The 18894-nt window shown below is 49.5% G+C and overlaps 1 protein-coding gene and 1 long non-coding RNA gene across 2 annotated transcripts in view; both read right to left on the minus strand.

Annotated features, from left to right (window-relative positions):
* Positions 1-276: 276 nt before the first annotated feature.
* Positions 277-3915, minus strand: LOC147358281 (uncharacterized). The gene is made up of 3 exons (XR_015142190.1): positions 2959-3915; positions 771-1148; positions 277-421 (listed from the first exon to the last, which is right to left on the minus strand). It is a non-coding gene; the product is annotated as an uncharacterized LOC147358281 (long non-coding RNA).
* Positions 3916-7680: 3765 nt separating this feature from the next.
* The window catches only part of MAP6 (microtubule associated protein 6), an 84640-nt gene continuing 73426 nt past the window's right edge, over positions 7681-18894 (minus strand). The window contains exon 4 of the mRNA XM_086340879.1: positions 7681-9695. Within this exon, the coding sequence (XP_086197005.1) occupies positions 7823-9695 (1873 nt within the window). The 3' untranslated portion in view covers positions 7681-7822. The remainder of the gene's footprint in view (positions 9696-18894) is intronic.

Genomic DNA, 18894 nt, shown 5'->3' on the forward strand with positions numbered 1-18894 from the left:
TACAATGTAACCTGATCATCCTTCCATAACACAGACGCAGAATGTCTAGTACATTGATAACATCATGTTCCTAGGATTCAGAGAGTTAAAAGTAGCAGATACTTTAAGATTAAAAAATGTGCTGATAATGGGAGATGAATCCCATAAGAACATAGGGGCCTGCCACCGGAGTGAAGTTTCTGGGTGTTCAGTGCTCTGGATCATGCCAGGAAAGAGATACTAGTTGGGGTTCTTCAGAGAAACAAAATGAATAGAAGACACAGCTATAGACAGGTGTATATAGAGATAGAGAGATATAAGGAGATGTATTATAAGGAACTGGCTCACTGGATTATTGAAGCTGAAAAGTCCTGTGATCATCTGTCTGTAAGCTGGAGAGCTAGGAGTTCCAGTGGTATAGTTTCAGTTCAAGTTTGAAGGCCTGAAAAGCAGGAGAAGTGATGGTTAGTTCCAGTCTGAAGGTAGGAGAAGACCAACATTCCAGCTTGAAGATAGCCAGGCAGACAGCAATTGTTGCCTTACTCAGTCCTTTGTTCTATTTCAACAGATTAGATGAGATCCACCCATACTGGGAAGGGCAATCTGCTTTATTCCATCTATAAGTCTAATGTTAATCTCATTCTTTACAAACACACCTGGAATAATGTTTGACCAAATATCTTGGCATCCAGTGGCCTAGTAAAGTTAACATATAACATTATCACATCCTGCAAAGTAAAAGGAACTTGCTGTACTTTCTGCTTCCTAGTAGAAGTAAGAAAGAAGCATACTTGCTGGGTTTCCATGTATTTTGGTGGCAATATATGTCACATTTTGGAGTGCTGCTCTGATTCATTTCATTTACAGAGTAACCAGTAAGGTTGCCAGCTTCAAGTGGAGCATTGGAGAAGGAAATGGCAACCCACTCCAGTGTTCTTGCCTGGAGAATCCCAGGGATGGCGGAGCCTGGTGGGCTGCTGTCTATGGGGTTGCACAGAGTCGGACACGACTGAAGCAACTTAGCAGCAGCAGCAGCAGAGCAAAAGAAGGCTTCCAGATGTCCAGGCTGAAGGGCAGGCAGCTCTTTCTCATAGCCTTGATGACTCAGCTGATGCAAAGTGATTCATGTGTTTGCAGCAGATGGGGATGAAGTCAGCCTGTGGCAAACCCTGAAAAAAGAACCGCAGTGGAGTGTCTAGGAGTCAGGAGCAAAGCCAAGTACTCCTTGGTAAACAATTTTCCTCCTTTTGAGGAAGAGCTCCTGGCTGGCTGCTGGGCCTGCTGAGAAAAAGTCCCTGTGTGGAGGTACCAACAGCTATGAAAAATTAATGACTGTCACACACAATCTTCTCTTTTCCCAAGAATACTTGGGTGTATGTGCCCAGTGATTGCTTACTGGAATATTGGTGAGTCCTGAGTCAGGTATGAGAAAATCCTCTATTATTGGAATTGGGTTTCTTCTCCCTCCAGAGACTATGCAATTGCCAAGTTCACCAGTAATCTCCTTATTGTTAGTCCAATGGATACTTTAAAAAATCACTTTGGAAATATGGACAATTTCAAATGTGCATGAAAGTTGAGAGGATAGTGTAATGAACTTTCAAGTACCCATCACAAAACTTCAATAGTATTGACAGTTTCAACTTCAACTGTATTGACAACTTACCCATTTTGTTCAACGGATGTTTTTAATAATCTGTCTCATAGGGAAGCACTCATGTCTCTGATCCTGTTGACCTGTACTTCCTTGATGCTTTCTCCAAGGTGAATCTTTTCCAGTTCTCCTCTGACCTTGCTGCTGCTCCGTGGCATGCTCTGCTCAGAGCCTCCTTCCTCTCCTACCCCTGAAATGTTGGTGCTTCCCCAAACTCTGTCTTGGACCTTTCCCTCACTTTCCACACTCTCCCTGGGTAAATGCAGCCTTTCTCATGGCCTCACATAACTTCCCAGGGCTAGCGAAGCCCACATTTTAATGAGATCCCCATCTCTGCCTTCATCTCAGACTCCTGTTCCAGACTGAGACTACAATATCCAGAAGTCTCCTAGATACCTCTCTCCTTGTCTCAAAAGCATGTCCCACTCAACATGTACCAGACTGAGCTTGTCCTCCTGCTTAAACCTGCCGTTTCCTGTTTTCCTATTCATCTGTTCAACACACAGTTATTACATATCTATTGGGTGTGTAAGAAAGATTGGAAGATTCTGAAATAGGCAAAGAAATCACTGTTATAATAAAAAAGATTGACAATAACAAGTGTTGACAAGAATGTGGAGAAGCTGGAATGTTCATATGTTGTAAGTGAGAATACACAATGGTGCAGCCCTTGCCCCCCAAGAATTAGTTCTATGTCCATGGAGGATGTTAAACTGCATGAGCCTAGATGGAGAGGGGGTAAAAGTGTAGGTTTTGACAATGCCCTGACTTGGGAACAGGAGTGTTTAGAAAGGGCGGGGAGCTGGGGGTCTGGATTATGGGGCCTCTGAGGGATGTGGGTGGTGGCAGGAATATCTGGGGAACGATGTTAACACCACACAACCTGGGCAGGCTTAGGGAGCTCCCCAGCCAAGCATGGCTCAGGGGCATGGGGCCTGCAGTGCCCCTCTAGCTGGGTTGGGGCAGCCATCATGATAACCATCACGTGTCTTCCAAGAGGCCTAAGCCTCTTGGACCTAGGGAGGGGGGAGGCTTCAGGAAAGTGACTAAGATTAATTAGAGTTCCTGCCTACCCTGGCAGGGAGAGGAGGAGCTTCAACTAGATTTGATTTGATTTGTCAAAATAAGAAAATTCCTCCTTTCTTACATCCTGCGTGCCATCAGGTAATTCACATACAGATTTGCAAACTGTGATATGTGTGAGGTAAGAGGGGGTGGCCATAGAGATAGAAAAAAGAGGGCAGATTCATTATTTATTTAGCTGGCAGAGGGCATAGGTCTTAGTGGCAGACTGGAAGCAGAGGCTGGAAATGGATGCAATTTACCTCCCCAGGTTTCGGACTGAGACTGGGGTGCATTCCCCATCCCCTTCCTCTGGATGTCCATCCTCGCCGCCACAAAGACTGCGGAAGGTGCTGCTGGAATAGGACTTGGCCCTGTGATCTGCCCCGAATCCGCAAGCGCCGTCTCCTTGCTACTGAGAATGCCAAAAATGTGCTCCGGCGGTACCCGCCCTCGCACCCCCAGGTGTTAAGGGCGGGGATCACAGCGCGAGAGGAGTTAAATATCAGTCTTTCCTCAGATCAGCCACCAGGGGCTCCAGCGAGGCCTCCCCCCAGCTCCTAAAGGGCCCCCCGGACCCGCCTTCGGGTGGCGCGCGTCTGCGGGTCCCCAGGCTTCTCTAGGCAGCCTTCTCTAGCCCAGGGCCAGACCCCGCGCCCCGAAGCTTTGGCAACTGGAACCGGGGCTGGCGGTGCGAGCTTAGAGTTTACAGCCCTGGGGCCACGTCCGATCCCCAGATTCGGAGCCTGGAGCCAGGTTCGAGGCTCTTGGGCGAAGACTGAGCATCTTCGTGCTCCGAGTCGCGGATCCCTGCAGGCTTCCAAAGCAGGGGCGCAGCCCTCTCAGGCAGCCGCGTCTGTGTGGGCGGGGTTGCTGGCTGCGGCCAGTCCGGGTCCTTAGTCTGGATTCGCCAGACAGCGAAGGGGAGAGACAGAGAAGGGTGGGGACAATGCGTGCAGGGGAGGGGCTGGGAAATGGCTGCCCCTGGGAAGAACGAGGTCAAGGATGAAGTCTGTATCTGAGAAGGGCTGAGCATCTAGTTAATTTCCCGCCTCTCCCTGCCCCAGCCCAGAACGCGGACCTTGAGCCCCGCTCTTTCACTAGGCCTTCTTCCAATGCAGTGGAGAGCTGGGCGTGATGCAGGTGAGGCGGCGGCCTGCAGCTCAACCCTGGGCTGGAGGTTTTCGGCCTCAGAATTTCCTCTTATCATCAGGACCATTCTACAGATGAGGAAACAAGTGGCTGGCGCTGGACTGGAGGTCGACCTGCTCCTAAGCGGAAGCTGCCAAATTCCACAGCTTCCTCTCCCTCACCTTTCGACTGAGTTGCACTCTCTCTCAGCTTTTGACGCTGGGCATCATCTCCGTATTGAATCACTCCTGGCACCACAGGCCCTGGTTTCTCCATACAGCTTTGGACGAGCACTTCCTCAGCTTCCTTTGTGCCTTTCTCTTCCTACCTTTAACAAGTCACCAGAGCCTCAGGCTGGGTCCACTTCTCTTTCCATTCTGACACTGTCCCTGAGGAAGCTTAGCAGGGGCCATGGGGGGCTGACTCCCAGACCTTGTTTCCAGGCAGCTCTCACTTCAGAGGGGGAGCCCTGGTAGCCTATGGCTTTCTGGACATTTTCCCCAGGTGAGATGTTGCCCATTCAGAGATAGCACCATCTGCCTGGCCCACGGAAATGTGTGTGACTTGGGACTGGGTGTGTGGGTCAGAGGGAGAGCTGAAAGGAGGAGGGGTGGTATCCATACACAATACTGCTTTAGCCTCAGTGTGGCCTTGTCTTGTCTGCAGGGCCCTATTAGAATTCATATAGCAGTAAACTTGTGATGGGCCAGGAAGAATCCTCATAATCGGTGTGTGTGGGTGTGTGTGTTTATAGAAGTGGCTGCTGCTTCTGCTGCTAAGTTGCTTCAGTCGTGTCCGACTCTGTGCGACCCCATAAATGGCAGCCCACCAGGCTCCCCCATCCCTGGGATTCTCCCGGCAAGAACACTGGAGTGGGTTGCCATTTCCTTCTCCAATGCATGAAAGTGAAAAGTGAAAGTGAAGTCGTTCAGTCATGTCTGACCCTTAGCAACCCCATGTACTGCAGCCTACCAGGCTCCTCTGTCCATTGGATTTTTCAGGCAAGAGTACTGGAGTGGGGAGCCATTGCCTTCTCCATAGAAGTGGCTAGTGGGGGCAGAAAATCCTGGTGCTATTAGGAATAGAGTGAGGAGACAGGCTTGGGGTCAGTTGCTTAGAAAATTGGACCATTTGGAAATCATCAGTACTTCCTGTGATTTCTCTGTAAGAAAATTTCTCTGTGCTCCTTTAAAAAGAGCCCTTTGGGATTTCCCTGGTGGTCCAGTGGTTAAGACTCAATGCATGGGGGCATGGGTTGGATCATGAAACTAAGATCCCACAAGCTACAGGATGCAACCAAAAAGAAAAAAAAACAAGAGACCTTTAAAGGGGTTAATGACCATAAGGGGTCTCAAAAGTCTTAAAGGGGTAGGAGTGTTCCTTGGGAGCCAGCTTTGTTGGAGGCAACAGTTGCTGCTTCCCCAAGGGTCCCAGGCCCCTGAGGACTTTGGTTCCTTTTTATTTGTTTTAAAAATATTCATTTATTTGGCTGCATCAGGTCTTTGTTGTGGCAGGTAGGATCTTTCATTGTGGCATGCAGGCTCTAGAAGGCACTGGCTTAAGTGCCATGTGGGATCTTAGTTCCCTGACCAGGGGTCAAACCCACATCCCCTGCATTGGAAAGCAGATTCTTAACCGCTTGACCACCAGGGAAGTCCCAGGGCTTTGGGCTTTAAAGGGTAGGCTACTGTGACTTACACCAGTGGGATTCTAGCAGGAAGCACCTATGGGCAAGGTGGGCTTTAGCCTCCGCAGCCCCCCAGATTTTTTCCCAGTGATACACTCACAGCCTACAGGACTGGCTCGCCTCCACCCGACTTCCCCCCTGACATCCTGGGCTTCAGAAAACTGGTCACCCCTGCCTGCTCTCAGTTGTCTACTTCAGAGGCCTGCTACACTCCTTGGTCAATCCCTCATGCAAATCAGGTTTCTTTCATTCAAGGACTTCCAGAGGGGGCTTACCCTGCCCGCCCACCCCTGCCCCGGCCACATCCATGATACCCCTTCCTACCTCTGCTGTCTGTACTTCATGGCTACTTTGTCTGAGAAGCTTTCCTGACTGCCCCTGCTAGACATTTTTTCTTCACTCTCCTCTCAAAGTCGGGCCTTTAGTTGGCCTAGGGCTTCATCTGACACCAGCTTTTATTGTCCGAAGTAGGACTTCTTTACCTCTGTGACCTCATGCCCAGCACGGAGTGAGTCACAAAGTGGGTGCTAAGGACAAGTCAAACTGCGTGCATGAATGAGTGGGGGATTTCAGGCACTGTTTGAGAAGTCCTGGCTGAGCTGTCCTGGATACTGAGTGAGGACTAGCAAATGCTAGGATCTGCTTCATGAGTGTCCTGGGACTCTTCTGATCGGAGGCCTAGTTTTCTCAAGAAGCACGACCTCTGGATGACCTTTGGGACCCTTGGCAAACAACTGTCATCCAGAATTAACCTGGGCCAGCTGGGCCCCTGTTCCCATTTTCCTCTGTAGGCTTCTGCTCTGAACAATCCAGGACTCAGCCTGCTGTGGTTTGATATCTGTTTGGTACCTAGACTTTCATGGAACTTGACCTGTGAAATAATAGAAAATAGACGTGTTGGTCTCTGCCCCTGGTTCCTGGCACAGAGCTCTTAAAACTCTTGGAATTTCTTAGGTGATAGGTGTCTTTTGTTTTATTTTATTTAAAAATTTATTTATTCACGGCACTGGGTCTTCATTGTTGTGCACGGCTTTCCTCCAGTTGTGGCAAGTGAGGGCTATTCTCTGGTTGTGGTGTGTGGGTTTCTCATTGCAGTGGCTTTTCTTGTTGCGGAGCATGGGCTCAGTAGTTGTGGAGTACAGGCTTAGTTGCCCCTCAGCATGTGGAATTTTCCCAAACCAGGGATCAAACCTATATCCCCTGTTTTGTCAGGCAGAATCTTAACTACTGGACCACCAGGAAAGTCCAGGAATGTCTTTTGTTTTAATGAGGAGACTCTTGGTGGTCTCCTGGATAGCTTCGGGATGGAAGCTGGTCGCCAGAAACACAAAGTCACAATTAGAAGCTTGGAATTTTCAGCCCCACCTTCCATCTGCTGGGAAGGGGAGAGGGGCTGGAGACAGAATTAATGTTCCATTATGCCAACATGATGAAGTTGTCATAAAAATCCCCAAAGTTTGAGGTTCGAAGATCTTCCAGGTTGCTGGAGTTACTGGGAGGGTGGTGTGCCTGGCCAGGGCATGGAGGCTATGTGTCCCTTCCTCTATACATTACCCTATTCTTTTCTCCACCTTGGTGTGTTATTTATCCTTTTAGGATAAACCAGTAAACATAAATGTTTCCCTGAGTTCTGTGAGCCATTCTAGCAAACTATTGAACCCAAGCAGAGAGTTGTGGGAACCCTGATTAAAGCAAGTCAGTTAGAAGTACAAGGTATAGCCTGGGACTTGCACTTGGCATCTGAAGTTGGGGAGACAAGGAGGCAGGCTTGTACGATGAAGCTCTTAACCCGTGGGAGCTAATGCTGTCTCTAGGTAGATAGTGTCAGAATTGAGTTAAATATAGGATCCCCAGCTAGTGGTAGATAATTGCCTGATGTGCAGAAGTCCTACCCCCTACCTGTGGTGTCACAAGTGAAATGTGGTTGGAGTGTGACAGTGAAGGGGAAAGACAAGTATGTCCTGCCTACACCCTCACAATGGGGTCCAGTTGTCAGGATCCTAGCATCTCCCACCTACTCCCATCTCATGCTAACAACTCACAGGAGCTGGGGATTTCTCAGATGGCCCAAATGAATAAATGCAGAGCCCTGCATGCCGGCTCTCCAGTATGCACGGTACACACACACACACACACACACACTCAAATGAATCCAGAGAGACACTGGTGAGCCAGAGAGACCAGTTTTATTAGATTCCAGCAAGACTATACAATATGTGTTTCATGCAGATTAAATAAGTGTCTTCGCTGCCCCTGAGAGGGAGCACTTTCACCTCCAGCTCCTTCTTTGGTATGTCAAGGGGTGAGTGTCAAGGGGAACCATCGACATATTCTGCATGGGGAACAGTTGGGATCATGACTGGAGGTGGTGGTGGGACCGTGGGCAGCTGAGGGCTCCTGAGACCTTGAGTCTTCAGAGGCTTAGGAACCACAGGACCTTGGTCCTTTGCTGCTGGTGGCACCTGAGGATCTTGATCTTTCAGAGGCACCGGGATTATAGGAACTTGACTCTTGACAGGCTCCAGGACCACGGGGCGTTGATCCTTGACAGGCGCTGCAGTCACAGACTCATGATCCTTCAGAAGTTCTGAGACCCCTCTCCCTTGATCTTTGACCAGCTGTGGGACCACTAACCCTTGTTTCTCTACAGACTCAGAAAGCACAGAACCTTCCTTCTTCACAGGTTCTATGACCATGGCACTTGGATCCTTCAGTTGCTCTGGGACCATAGGACCTTTGTCCTTGACAGGTGCTAGGACCATGGGGCCTTGGTCTTTGACAGGTGCTGGGACCATGGGGCCTTGATCCACAGGCTCAGGGACTGTGGGGCCTTGGTCCTTGACAGGTGCTGAGACCATGGGGCCTTGATCCACAGGCTCAGGGAACGTGGGGCCTTGGTCCTTGACAGGTGCTGGGACCATGGGGCCTTGATCCACAGGCTCAGGGAACGTGGGGCCTTGGTCCTTGACAGGTGCTGGGACCATGGGGCCTTGATCCACAGGCTCAGGGACCGTGGGGCCTTGGTCCTTGACAGGTGCTTGGACCATGGGGCCTTGATCCACAGGCTCAGGGACTGTGGGGCCTTGGTCCTTGACAGCTGCTGAGACCATGGGGCCTTGATCCACAGGCTCAGGGAACGTGGGGCCTTGGTCCTTGACAGGTGCTGGGACCATGGGGCCTTGATCCACAGGCTCAGGGACCGTGGGGCCTTGGTCCTTGACAGGCGCTTGGACCATGGGGCCTTGATCCACAGGCTCAGGGACCGTGGGGCCTTGGTCCTTGACAGGTGCTGAGACCATGGGGCCTTGATCCACAGGCTCAGGGACCCTGGGGCCTTGGTCCTTGACAGGTGCTGAGACCATGGGGCCTTGATCCACAGGCTCCGGGACCGTGGGGCCTTGGTCCTTGACAGGTGCTGAGACCATGGGGCCTTGATCCACAGGCTCAGGGACCGTGGGGCCTTGGTCCTTGACAGGTGCTGGGACCATGGGGCCTTGATCCACAGGCTCAGGGACCGTGGGGCCTTGGTCCTTGACAGGTGCGGAGACCATGGGGCCTTGATCCACAGGCTCCGGGACCGTGGGGCCTTGGTCCTTGACAGGTGCTGAGACCATGGGGCCTTGATCCACAGGCTCAGGGACCGTGGGGCCTTGGTCCTTGATAGGCGCTGGGACCATGGGGCCTTGATCCACAGGCTCAGGGACCACAGGGCCTTGGTCCTTGACAGGTGCTGAGACCAGGGGACCTTGGTCCTTAACAGGTGCAGAGGCCGTGGGGCCTTGATCCTTCAGAAGCTCTGGTACCATGGAACCTTCATCTTCAATTCTTGCTGGAACCATAGGACTTTGATTCTTTAGAGGCATGGGGGCCAAGGAATCTTGGTCCTTGACTGATGCTGGGATCACAGAACCTTCTTTCTTTAAAGGCTCAGGGACAGTGTGATCTTGATCCTTAATTGATGCAGGGAGTATGGGACCTAGATCTTTCAGAGGCTCCGGGACCACAGGAGCTTGATGCTTCAGAGGCTCTGGGACTGTGGGGCCTTGACCCTTTGAAGGCTCTTGGATCCCAGGACCTTGATCTTTCAGAGGCCCCGGGACCACTGGACCTTGATCCTTGTCTGGCTCTGTGGCTACAGGACCTTGATTCTTAGGTGAATCCCTGGTGGGTTCGACCTGGCTCCTGCAGAGGAGAGAGAGGTTGTCACTGTGAGGGCCAGCGCTTAGACCAGGGACAGGGCAGAGCACAGATTGCCTGTTAAGTCTTGCTCAGTGGAGCCTGGGCAGGGCAGCTCCTGCTGGGGAGTCAGGAGGAGAATCTGATCTCCAGATCCTTAGTATAGAATGTGGGGTAGGGTGAGAGGCAGGCTGGGAATTGGTCATTCAGTGTGCTTGCCAATTGATTATAACCAGCAGGTGGCATGGAGGGCGGCCCCCAGGTGGTAGTGGCAGTACTCTACTGGGACTCAGAGTCTTCCAGTGGGCATCCTAGCAGCCTGTCTACCCCACACTCCCCCCAGGCCTCTCTTCCTTCCTCCAGAATAGGTGGGGTCCATCCTGGGGGCCCATCTTTGCTCTCCACTCAGGTGACCCTACAGGCTAAAACGCTTCTGTTCTCAGAGCTTCCCAGACTCCTCCCTTTCCCTGACCCCCTTGTTAAGTGCTCAGGTGGGAGGGGCAAGGGGTCCCAAGGCACACATGAGAGAAAGAGGGCAGTGGGAAGGTCTCTCTTCCCCACCTCCCCTAAAAGGGTAAAAAGTATTTTATCACATTGTTTAGGACAGCTGGCTGGGGTGACAGTAAAAAACAGACCAGCTTTTAATCAGTTTTATTATAGCTTTAAATTCTTGTATAGACCATGTACCCCACTGTCACCTGCAGCATATTTGGTGGTGACTGGCTGGGACTCCCCATTCAGACAGTGAAGAGGCCCTGCTCCCCTCGCTCTGTCCCCACTCTGGCCCCCTTTACTCTCCCTGGGCCAATCAAGTCTTTACACTTAAACCCACTTCAGTATTGTAACTGTTCCTGTCATTTAAAGCAGGTCCTGTAAGACTTCTAGATGTACACTTTCTTAGCTCATTCTGCTTTTGTCTCTCTGGGCCTCAGGTGTGTCATCTAGTTCACTGGGTAAAATGATATTTACTCAGAAATTTATGATGATTAGAAGTTATATACATAGATCACCTTGTACTGTGTTCTATGTAATATTGCTATTATTTTTCTGTCTACTTAGAAGTAAAGTTACACATATTTGGACTATTTTTATTCTGACATGTCATCCCAGTCCAGAAGCTTCTTACCATATTTAGCATCTTGAGCCTCCTAGGAACTGACATTTCTCAACAGAGTACAGAGTGCCACAGGCATCTTGTCCATCCAGTCCCTCTGGATGTCTTTGAGCATCACAGTGGAAGAGAGGGGCCGGGGTGGCTCCCTAGTTCAGAACAACACAGAGCACAACTGCCCTGGTCACATGGACACAGCTGGCTACCTTTAGTAGGACCCTAGTGTTTATGGAGGGAGCAAGGCTACGAGAAGCATGCAAAGTCTAAGAGTGGCATTACAATACCTCTAATACTTGGTGGTTGGCCAGAGAGGAAAAGTAAAAACCGAATTCAGAGGAGAATCCATCAGGACATTGATTAGATAATCCTATCGAAGTGAACTACCTGGATGGAGTCATCCCAAATGGGGTGATGAAGCTGAGACATGAGACAAAAGAGGTGACTATGGCTTAACTGGATGTCGGGGCTTGGGTTGCAAAACCTATCCCACTGGCAGGATATGGGGCCAGTGTCCTCTGCGGGCATGGAGATTTAAAAGAGAGCCAGACCCACAGCATGGAGTGCAAAGTACCTTTCCCTGGATGTTTGTGCCACTGGTTCCCATGCCTTGCCTCATTTTTCTGCTTAATGAACATTCTCAGCCAGCTATGAGCTAACCCCAAAATTGCTCTGATATACACCTCTATATTGATTTGGTTAGTAAACTTGTTTCCTTAGTAAGTGTCCTTAATTATGGAAAGATTTAGAATTAGATTAGAAGTGATAAATAATATTACCTTTGGGGGTATTAAATTTAGGAAAAAAATCTGTGTAGGTTTAGTTTGAAAGTATTGACGCTGTTTAAAATAATTTGCATATTATATCTAATATAATAATATATTATTATAATATATATATTTGGCATATTATATTTAGACTAGTTTTGTGATTCCAACATAAAATGTGTAATGGAATAATTAATTTAGAGTTGTTTTAAGTTGAAAGATATAAGACAATTTTATAAATTTTATAAACAATGATGAACTTTTATTACAAATTGATAGTAAACATATTTTTAAGCTTAATTTTTAAAAAAATTACTAATAATTTAAAAAATTTAGGGGAATTGAATTAAGTTATAAAATGCTCCTTAAAAGGGTTTGTTCCATTTTACTAGATTTTTAAGTTTGTTACTTTTATAAATTAAACATTTCTTTTTAAAACCAAAGCAGTCTTGGTTGGTCTTCCTGTGAACAAAACCACTCTCAAGTGCAACATAAAACTCTCATTGACATTGACTGGCCATCGCTTGGTTCCATGGTGGCCTGCCAGTCTCCCCATCTGTAAAATGCCCCGCCACTCACAGTGCCCTCTGTGTGAATGAGACAGAGCCGCACACCCAGGGTGGCAGCCGGTGTGTGGTTGGTGAGTGATGATGGGCCATGTTCAGCCCACAGGCCAGCTGCCTAGGGGCCTGGTCCAGCCTTCGGGAGTCTGGGTCTGGTGCCTTGAGCCAGCTGTACATCTTCTCAAGACAGCATACAGGACAGGCTCCTCCCGCCTCCCAGCCTGTATACTCTCTCAGAAACTAGAATGACCTGCTGGCTTTTTCTTGGCTTCTGTGCTGCTTATTCCCTGCCAGATCTTGGGCAATTACTCGACCACAACAGACCTCAGTTTCCTCATCTGTAAACTGGATGACAATACAAATGCCAGAGAGCATTATGACAGAGGATCAGATGATCCTGTTTGGGTCTGAAATCATAATTGGTGACATTTGTAGGGAGCTTTGGTGCCTTATGGGCTTCCCTGGTGGCTCAGACGGTAAAGAATCCACCTGCAATGCAGGAGACCTGCATTTGATCCCTGGGTTGGGAAGATCCTCTGGAGAAGGGAACAGCTACCCACTCCAGTATCCTGGCCTGGAGAATTCCATGGACAGAGGAGCGTGGCAGGCTACAGTCCATGGGGTCACAAACAGTCGGACACGACTGAGTGACTTTCACTTTCACTTTCACTTTGGTGCCTCACATAAGTAAGTCCATAACCACAGTAACTGTGTAAGAGTTTACCGGACGCTCACAGGCGCATTATTTTAGCTCACTGGAGCCTCTGGCAGCCCTGGAGGAAGGCAGGAAGGTGGTGGGCAGCCTTGCAGCCTCACGCTCTTGCACTGTCCTCTGGCCACCCTTGCTGCTTGACATACTTTCAATGTTTGTTTCTTTGTTTCTGCTGCCTGGATTGCCCTCTTTCACCCACTTTCCCCTGTCTGTCCCTGATGGCTCAGCTCGGATCTTACCTCCTCACAAGGTCTTCCTGGATGCTCCAATTAGTTTTGCCTATATCTCCCTGCAGCACCATTTTATAGTCTCTCCCTGCATTCATAGATACCCTGGTTGCATGTAAAGCTCCCCCCCGCCCCATTTGACTGTGTGCTCCCTGAAGGCAGGGACCATCCACCTGGCCTGCAGCCCCAGTGCCCAGCACAGTACCTGGAACAAAAAAAGGTCAAACAGAATCACAAATTACTATCGCTGAAACCTGGTTCATCATCTATCCCATGGCCCCAGCCAGAAATTCCGAGTCATCCTAAATACCTTCTGCTCCCTCAAAGCCTTCACTCAATCCATGAGGAAGCATCTTTTCTGGCTCCTAACATGTATCTCCTAAAGACTCACATTTCTTTCCCTCCCTACCTTCCCCCCAAGCTGTGCCGTCATCTCTGTGGACCACTGCCACAGCCCACTAACTGGTATCTCTGGCCTCTTCTCCAACATAGTCTTCATACAGAAATAAAAAAAAAGGAGCAAATCCTTGGCACTTCCCTGGTGGCCCAGTGGCTAAGACTCTGCTCTGTCAATGCAGGGTGCAGGGTTCAATCCCTGGTCAGGGAACTAGATCCTACATGCTGCAGCTAAGACCTGGTGCAGCCAAAAAAAAAAAAAAAACCCAAAGGAAGTCTTTTCTCCTGCTGAGACATCTTCAAGGCTTCTCCTTGCACTGAGAATAAACAAGTTTTACCCTGTTCCACCGCCCTCCCTCGATGACCAGCCTGCTCCCATCGCCTTCCAGCCACCTGTGCCCTAGCCTCTCAGCACGCCCTGCTCCTTTCATTCACAACTTCGCATGTGTTGCTGTCTCCTCCTGGGACATTCTCTTGCTCCCTCTTCCTTGCTAATCCTGCTCATCCTCCAGGGAAGCAGATGTGACCAGGCCACTGTACAGGTTCTCTTGGTCCCTGACATTTTCTTTCCTATCCCTTATCACAGATAATTACTCGCATTCTTTTCCATTAATGTTTCCCCTTCTAGACTGAAGTGTTCAAAGGGCAGGACCATGTCCATTTTGTAAATCATTGTACCTAAAACAGTACCTGACTCAGGGAAATCTCTGACTTGTCCAATCAATGAATAAATGAGAGGCTTTTCTGTACCGGGCTCTGTCCTATTTGCAAAATGTAATATTCCTAGGTTATATGAGAAAACCAAAGTCTTAGAAACTTAATTTACTGCCTGTTTTCCTGTTTCCATGGTGACAGGCAATGCCTCCTGGGTATATACACGCTGACATTGAAGCCAAGCTTTATTAGAGTCTGGAAGTAGGATTATCAAGCCCTGCCTGAGACTGGAGAAAAGGCTTTCTTCCCTCACTGATACTTGCCTTTGCACACAATTCTAATCTCATAATCCACCTGTGATTTTTTTACTTCCCAGATTGACTCCTGATGCACCATCACAGCAGGCCCCAGTTGAGGCTGTGTTCCTGGCATAGGGCCTTGTTTAGAAATCAGGGGCCTGTGGACCCTATCCTTGAAACCCCTGCTTCCTCAGCTTTGAAAAGCTCTGAGAAAGAAAGAAACTCATATGTCAGTCTAGGTACTGGGTATTTTAAACCTAGATTATTTCTTTTTCAGTGAAGAGCAGTCTGCTGGAGGAGAAAGTACACTGACGGGACTCGCGGCCAGAAGAGCTGGGTTCAAAGGCTGACTCGAGTCCATCCTAGCCGCGGATGTCATCATGGACATCCAGGCTTCCAGCTTCAGTTTATTAATCTATAAAATGGGAGAATTCCCCCTTCATTTATGGGAACACTCATGGCATGACCCCTGGAATGCAGGAGATATTTCATAAACTTAGTCCCAAAAGGAGCTTGGTGATCTGGTCCAATGTCTTATTCTACAGACGGGAAACCAGGCCCAGAGTGGGCAACCAACTCCCCACAGCCACACAGCTAAGAAATAGCAGGTCCAGGTCTTAACAGAGGCCTCTCAAAATTCACTGGGTCGGTGGGAGGGATGAGCAAACTCACTTGAAGCAAGGATGGGCAGGAGAGACTGAGAGGGGCCAGGCTGTCTGTGCCTCATGGGCCCTGCAGGAGGAGGAGGGGGGACAGTGGGCCAGGCGATTTCACAGCTTTGTCTCCTTCTGTCTGCCTCCAAGGACCCTGTACAGATGCGCACGTTTCCCAGACACAGAGCTCCCAACATATTATAAGAGATGCAGCTACCCGAGGGAGAGTGTCAAGGAAACTGCCTTTGAAAGGCTTGTTATTCTTATAAAGAATTGCGGGAGACAAGGCTTTCTCAAAACAAGAACTCTTGTCCCACCCCTGTCTCCCATGAGGCTCCATGGCCTCTATTTTAGCAATTATTATGGTGTTTGGTAATTACCTGCCTCTCCCCACCAGCTCGTGCATCATGAGTATCTAGTGTCTGGCTCCTAGTACCTGGCAGATATTTGTGGGAGTGCTGGGTAGCTGGCGTAGAGCTATTTCTCTTTATTCTATCAATATTTGATGTTTTTTCTCTTTTATCCATTCACTGGACCAAGTTTGCTGAGCCCGTGCTCTGGGTTAGGCCGTGTGCTGGGGGGCACAGGTGGGCATGAGGGAGGTGGGAGCCCCCCACTGTGGGGACCACACCACGAACGCTGTAAAGCTCCCAGCGCACCAGGACCACCAGCCTTGGCCCCAGGCCCTCATCTCCCTATGTCTCTCCAACCAGAGAGGCCTAAGTTCCTTCAGTGCAAAGACATCACTGTGCTGGGCAAGTCCTTCCTCTCTGGTCCCAGAAAGCACAACTCCGCAGAACTGATCTGAAGGCGCCCAGGCTGGAAGGACAGATCGGAGGGTCATGGGTCTCCTGAACTTGGGCTGCTGTCTCCCCACCCAGCCCCAGCTGCTGCCTGAGCTGCTCAGGTCTGCGGGGTAGGGCACACCCCTGCACAAGGCAGCCCACCCTCTGTGGCCAGGACCCTGAGCAGATGCTTGGATTTCTGTCAGCGCCACTCCCTCCCATCCCTGCCCTGCTCTGGATCCTGTGCTCTGGGGTCACCCTTCCAGAGAATGCCCTGTTGACTGATACGTGAGGGTAGTTGAAAGGACAGCAATTGTGTCCGAATCCCTGACTTCTCCGGGCAACATGTGCCCCACCACAGCTTGGAGCCCTCACTGTTCCGCTCTCCTCACTACACATCTCTGTTGGCTCCCTTCCTTTGGAAAGTGTGACCCCAGAACTGAAAGGGATGTCCCCGTTAGGTCTCCAGACAGCACACCCCTCCTCTGCCCCAGCACCTGTACCTCCATGGATACAGCCCCCGCTGTCGTCTCTCAGCAACTAATGGTTCAGTTTCAGGGTCACTTCCTGAGTGAAATCACCCTGACCCTCTACCATCAGGGCTCAAAGACCCCTTCTCCTGTGTCCCCACATCCCCGCTCTGTGCCCACACCCTCGCCTAGACACAGCAGCCTCCATCAGGATAGCTGTCAACAGTTTTGAAGCTGCCTCTCCAGAAGGGGGCTCTTTAGGGCAGAGACCACATCTGCTTCCTTCTCCTTCCCCTCTCCTTCCCTCCCTCCCTAGCTCCTTCCCCATCCCCCGCCTTCCCCTTCTTTTTACTCCCTCCATCCTTCCATAGGGCTTCCCTGATAGCTCAGTGGTAAAGAAGCCACCTGCAATGCAGGAGACCCAGGTTTGATCCCTGGGTTGGGAAGATCCCCTGGAAAAGGGAACGGCCATCCACTCCAGTATTCTTGCCTGGAGAATTCCATGGGGTTGCAAACAGTCGGACACAACTGAGCGACTAAACAATCCTTCCACAACATTTAATAAATGCCTCCTAAGTGACAAACTGCTGACCAGAGTGGAGAGCTAGAGTGCCGTAGCATGGGGCTAGCACCACAGGAGGACTCCACCCCAAATGGGAAGCTTAAAAACAAACAAACAAACAAACTCACACAAGATAAAATTCGAACAACTGTATTTACATGATACACACATGCTTTCCTATTTTTAACTGCCTTAGCACCTTTTTTGTCCTCCCAAACTGCAACCTTCTTTTATGGTTTTCTAAGAGGACTTCATATTCAAGGCGGCACATTGTATTCTCACAGCAGCCCATCACCCAGGCAGATGGGGTTCACTTGTGTCCCTGTTTTCCAAAGGCAGAAGCAGGGCTCCAGAAAATCACATAGTGAGCCTGTTAATGCCAAGACCTTAACTGAGGACGACAGACTTGCAGTCAAGCGCTTTCCTTTCTGCAACAATATCCCTTAGGGATGTGACTTCAACCACAGAGATCCCAAATTTGTCTGCAGATGTCTGAACTAGGTCTGGCTTGACATAACTCTGATTGGTTCTGCATGGTCCAGGAGGCTACAGTCACTGAATTCTACAGGTCCTCAGCTCTGAGCTCCCAACTGCATCTCCTGAGAGTTGCCCCTCTGGGACTCCAACATCCAGCTCCCCTTTGCCTTGGTCCTTCCTGCATCTACTGCACAAGGACTTCCTTAATTTACCTCCTGGTGTTCAGCAGACCCTGGCAAAGAAGATAGTCTCAGAAAGCTTGTACATCCTGGTCTAAGAATGCCCATTTGCACCCACACCTGTAAGCCCTACCTGTATGGCTGCCAGTCAGTCGATCAGCCTGGGGCTACACAGAGTCCATCTATTTGTGGCTTATCAGCACAGGAAGAGCAACTAGGACGATGGCTAGAAAAAAAGGCTGCCACCACAAGGCTTAATTCTGGGCGCTAGCTGAGGGGATGGAGGGGTGGGTAGTGGGTAGTAATGTCTGAGCAAACTCAGCATCTGTGACCCTCATCTGACTCACTTTCCAAAGATGATTTGAGTACTTAGGGTCACTGAGGTCTTTGGAGCAAGGAAGGGATAGGATGAGGAGATTGCTCTTGCAGGAATTCTTTACAGTAGGAATCCTAGAGATGGTCCCAAGTGCTGGACAAGGAATGGGTTTCAGTCACCCAAACCTGGCTCCAAATCCTGGCTCACCATGTACAAGTTGTGTGACTTTGTTATCTAATCACTGAGTCTCATTTTTTTTTTTTTTTAATCTGTGAATCGGGATGGTGCCTACAGTAGACTCTCTAGCCCTATTGTGAGGATTAAATGGGAACAAGTGTGTAAAGGCCACACACATGCTCCTTCCCTTCCCCTAGGTTGTGCCACCTCTGCCTTTTACAAAGTGGCACTAGACAGCTGGAGCAGTTTCCTAGTTTGGATTTTTCTCCACCACTCCCAGATCTCCTGATGGCTTCCCTGATGGCTCAGATGGTAAAGAATCCACCTGCAATGCAGGAGACCTGGGTTTGATCCCTGGGTTAGGAAGATCCCCTGGAGAAGAAAATGGCAATCTACTCCAGTATTCTTGCCTGGAGAATCCCATGGACAGAGGAGCCTGGCAGGCTACAGACCATAGGGTCACAAAGAGTTGGACATGGCTGAGTGACTAACACCAACTAACACTAACCAAGTCCCCTGTAGACAGATGTATCCCTGTTTCTGTTTTATTTTCCGTTCTTTCTTCCTCCCTCCCTTCCTTCCTTCCTTTCCTTCTTTTTCTCTTTCTTTTTTAACCTGGCCACACTATGTGTGGCATCTGGGATTTAGTTCCCTGACCAGGGGTCAAACCCGTGACCCCTGCAGTGGAAGTTTGGAGTCTTAATCACTGGACCTCCAGGGCAGTCCCTGCTTTTTCCTTTTTACTGTTAAATACCTTTTCTAGATATAACCTGCTAAGAACTAAATAAATTCCCGGTTGTATAGTAGATATTTTAAAAGCTTCCTTGGTTGTCTTAACACCAGGAAGGCTAAGTCAAGAG

The sequence above is a fragment of the Bos grunniens genome, chromosome 15, assembly GCF_055505025.1.
Source record: "Bos grunniens cultivar Pamir isolate PY7600 chromosome 15, Bosgru_T2T1.0, whole genome shotgun sequence".
Classification (NCBI taxonomy): domain Eukaryota; kingdom Metazoa; phylum Chordata; class Mammalia; order Artiodactyla; family Bovidae; genus Bos; species Bos grunniens.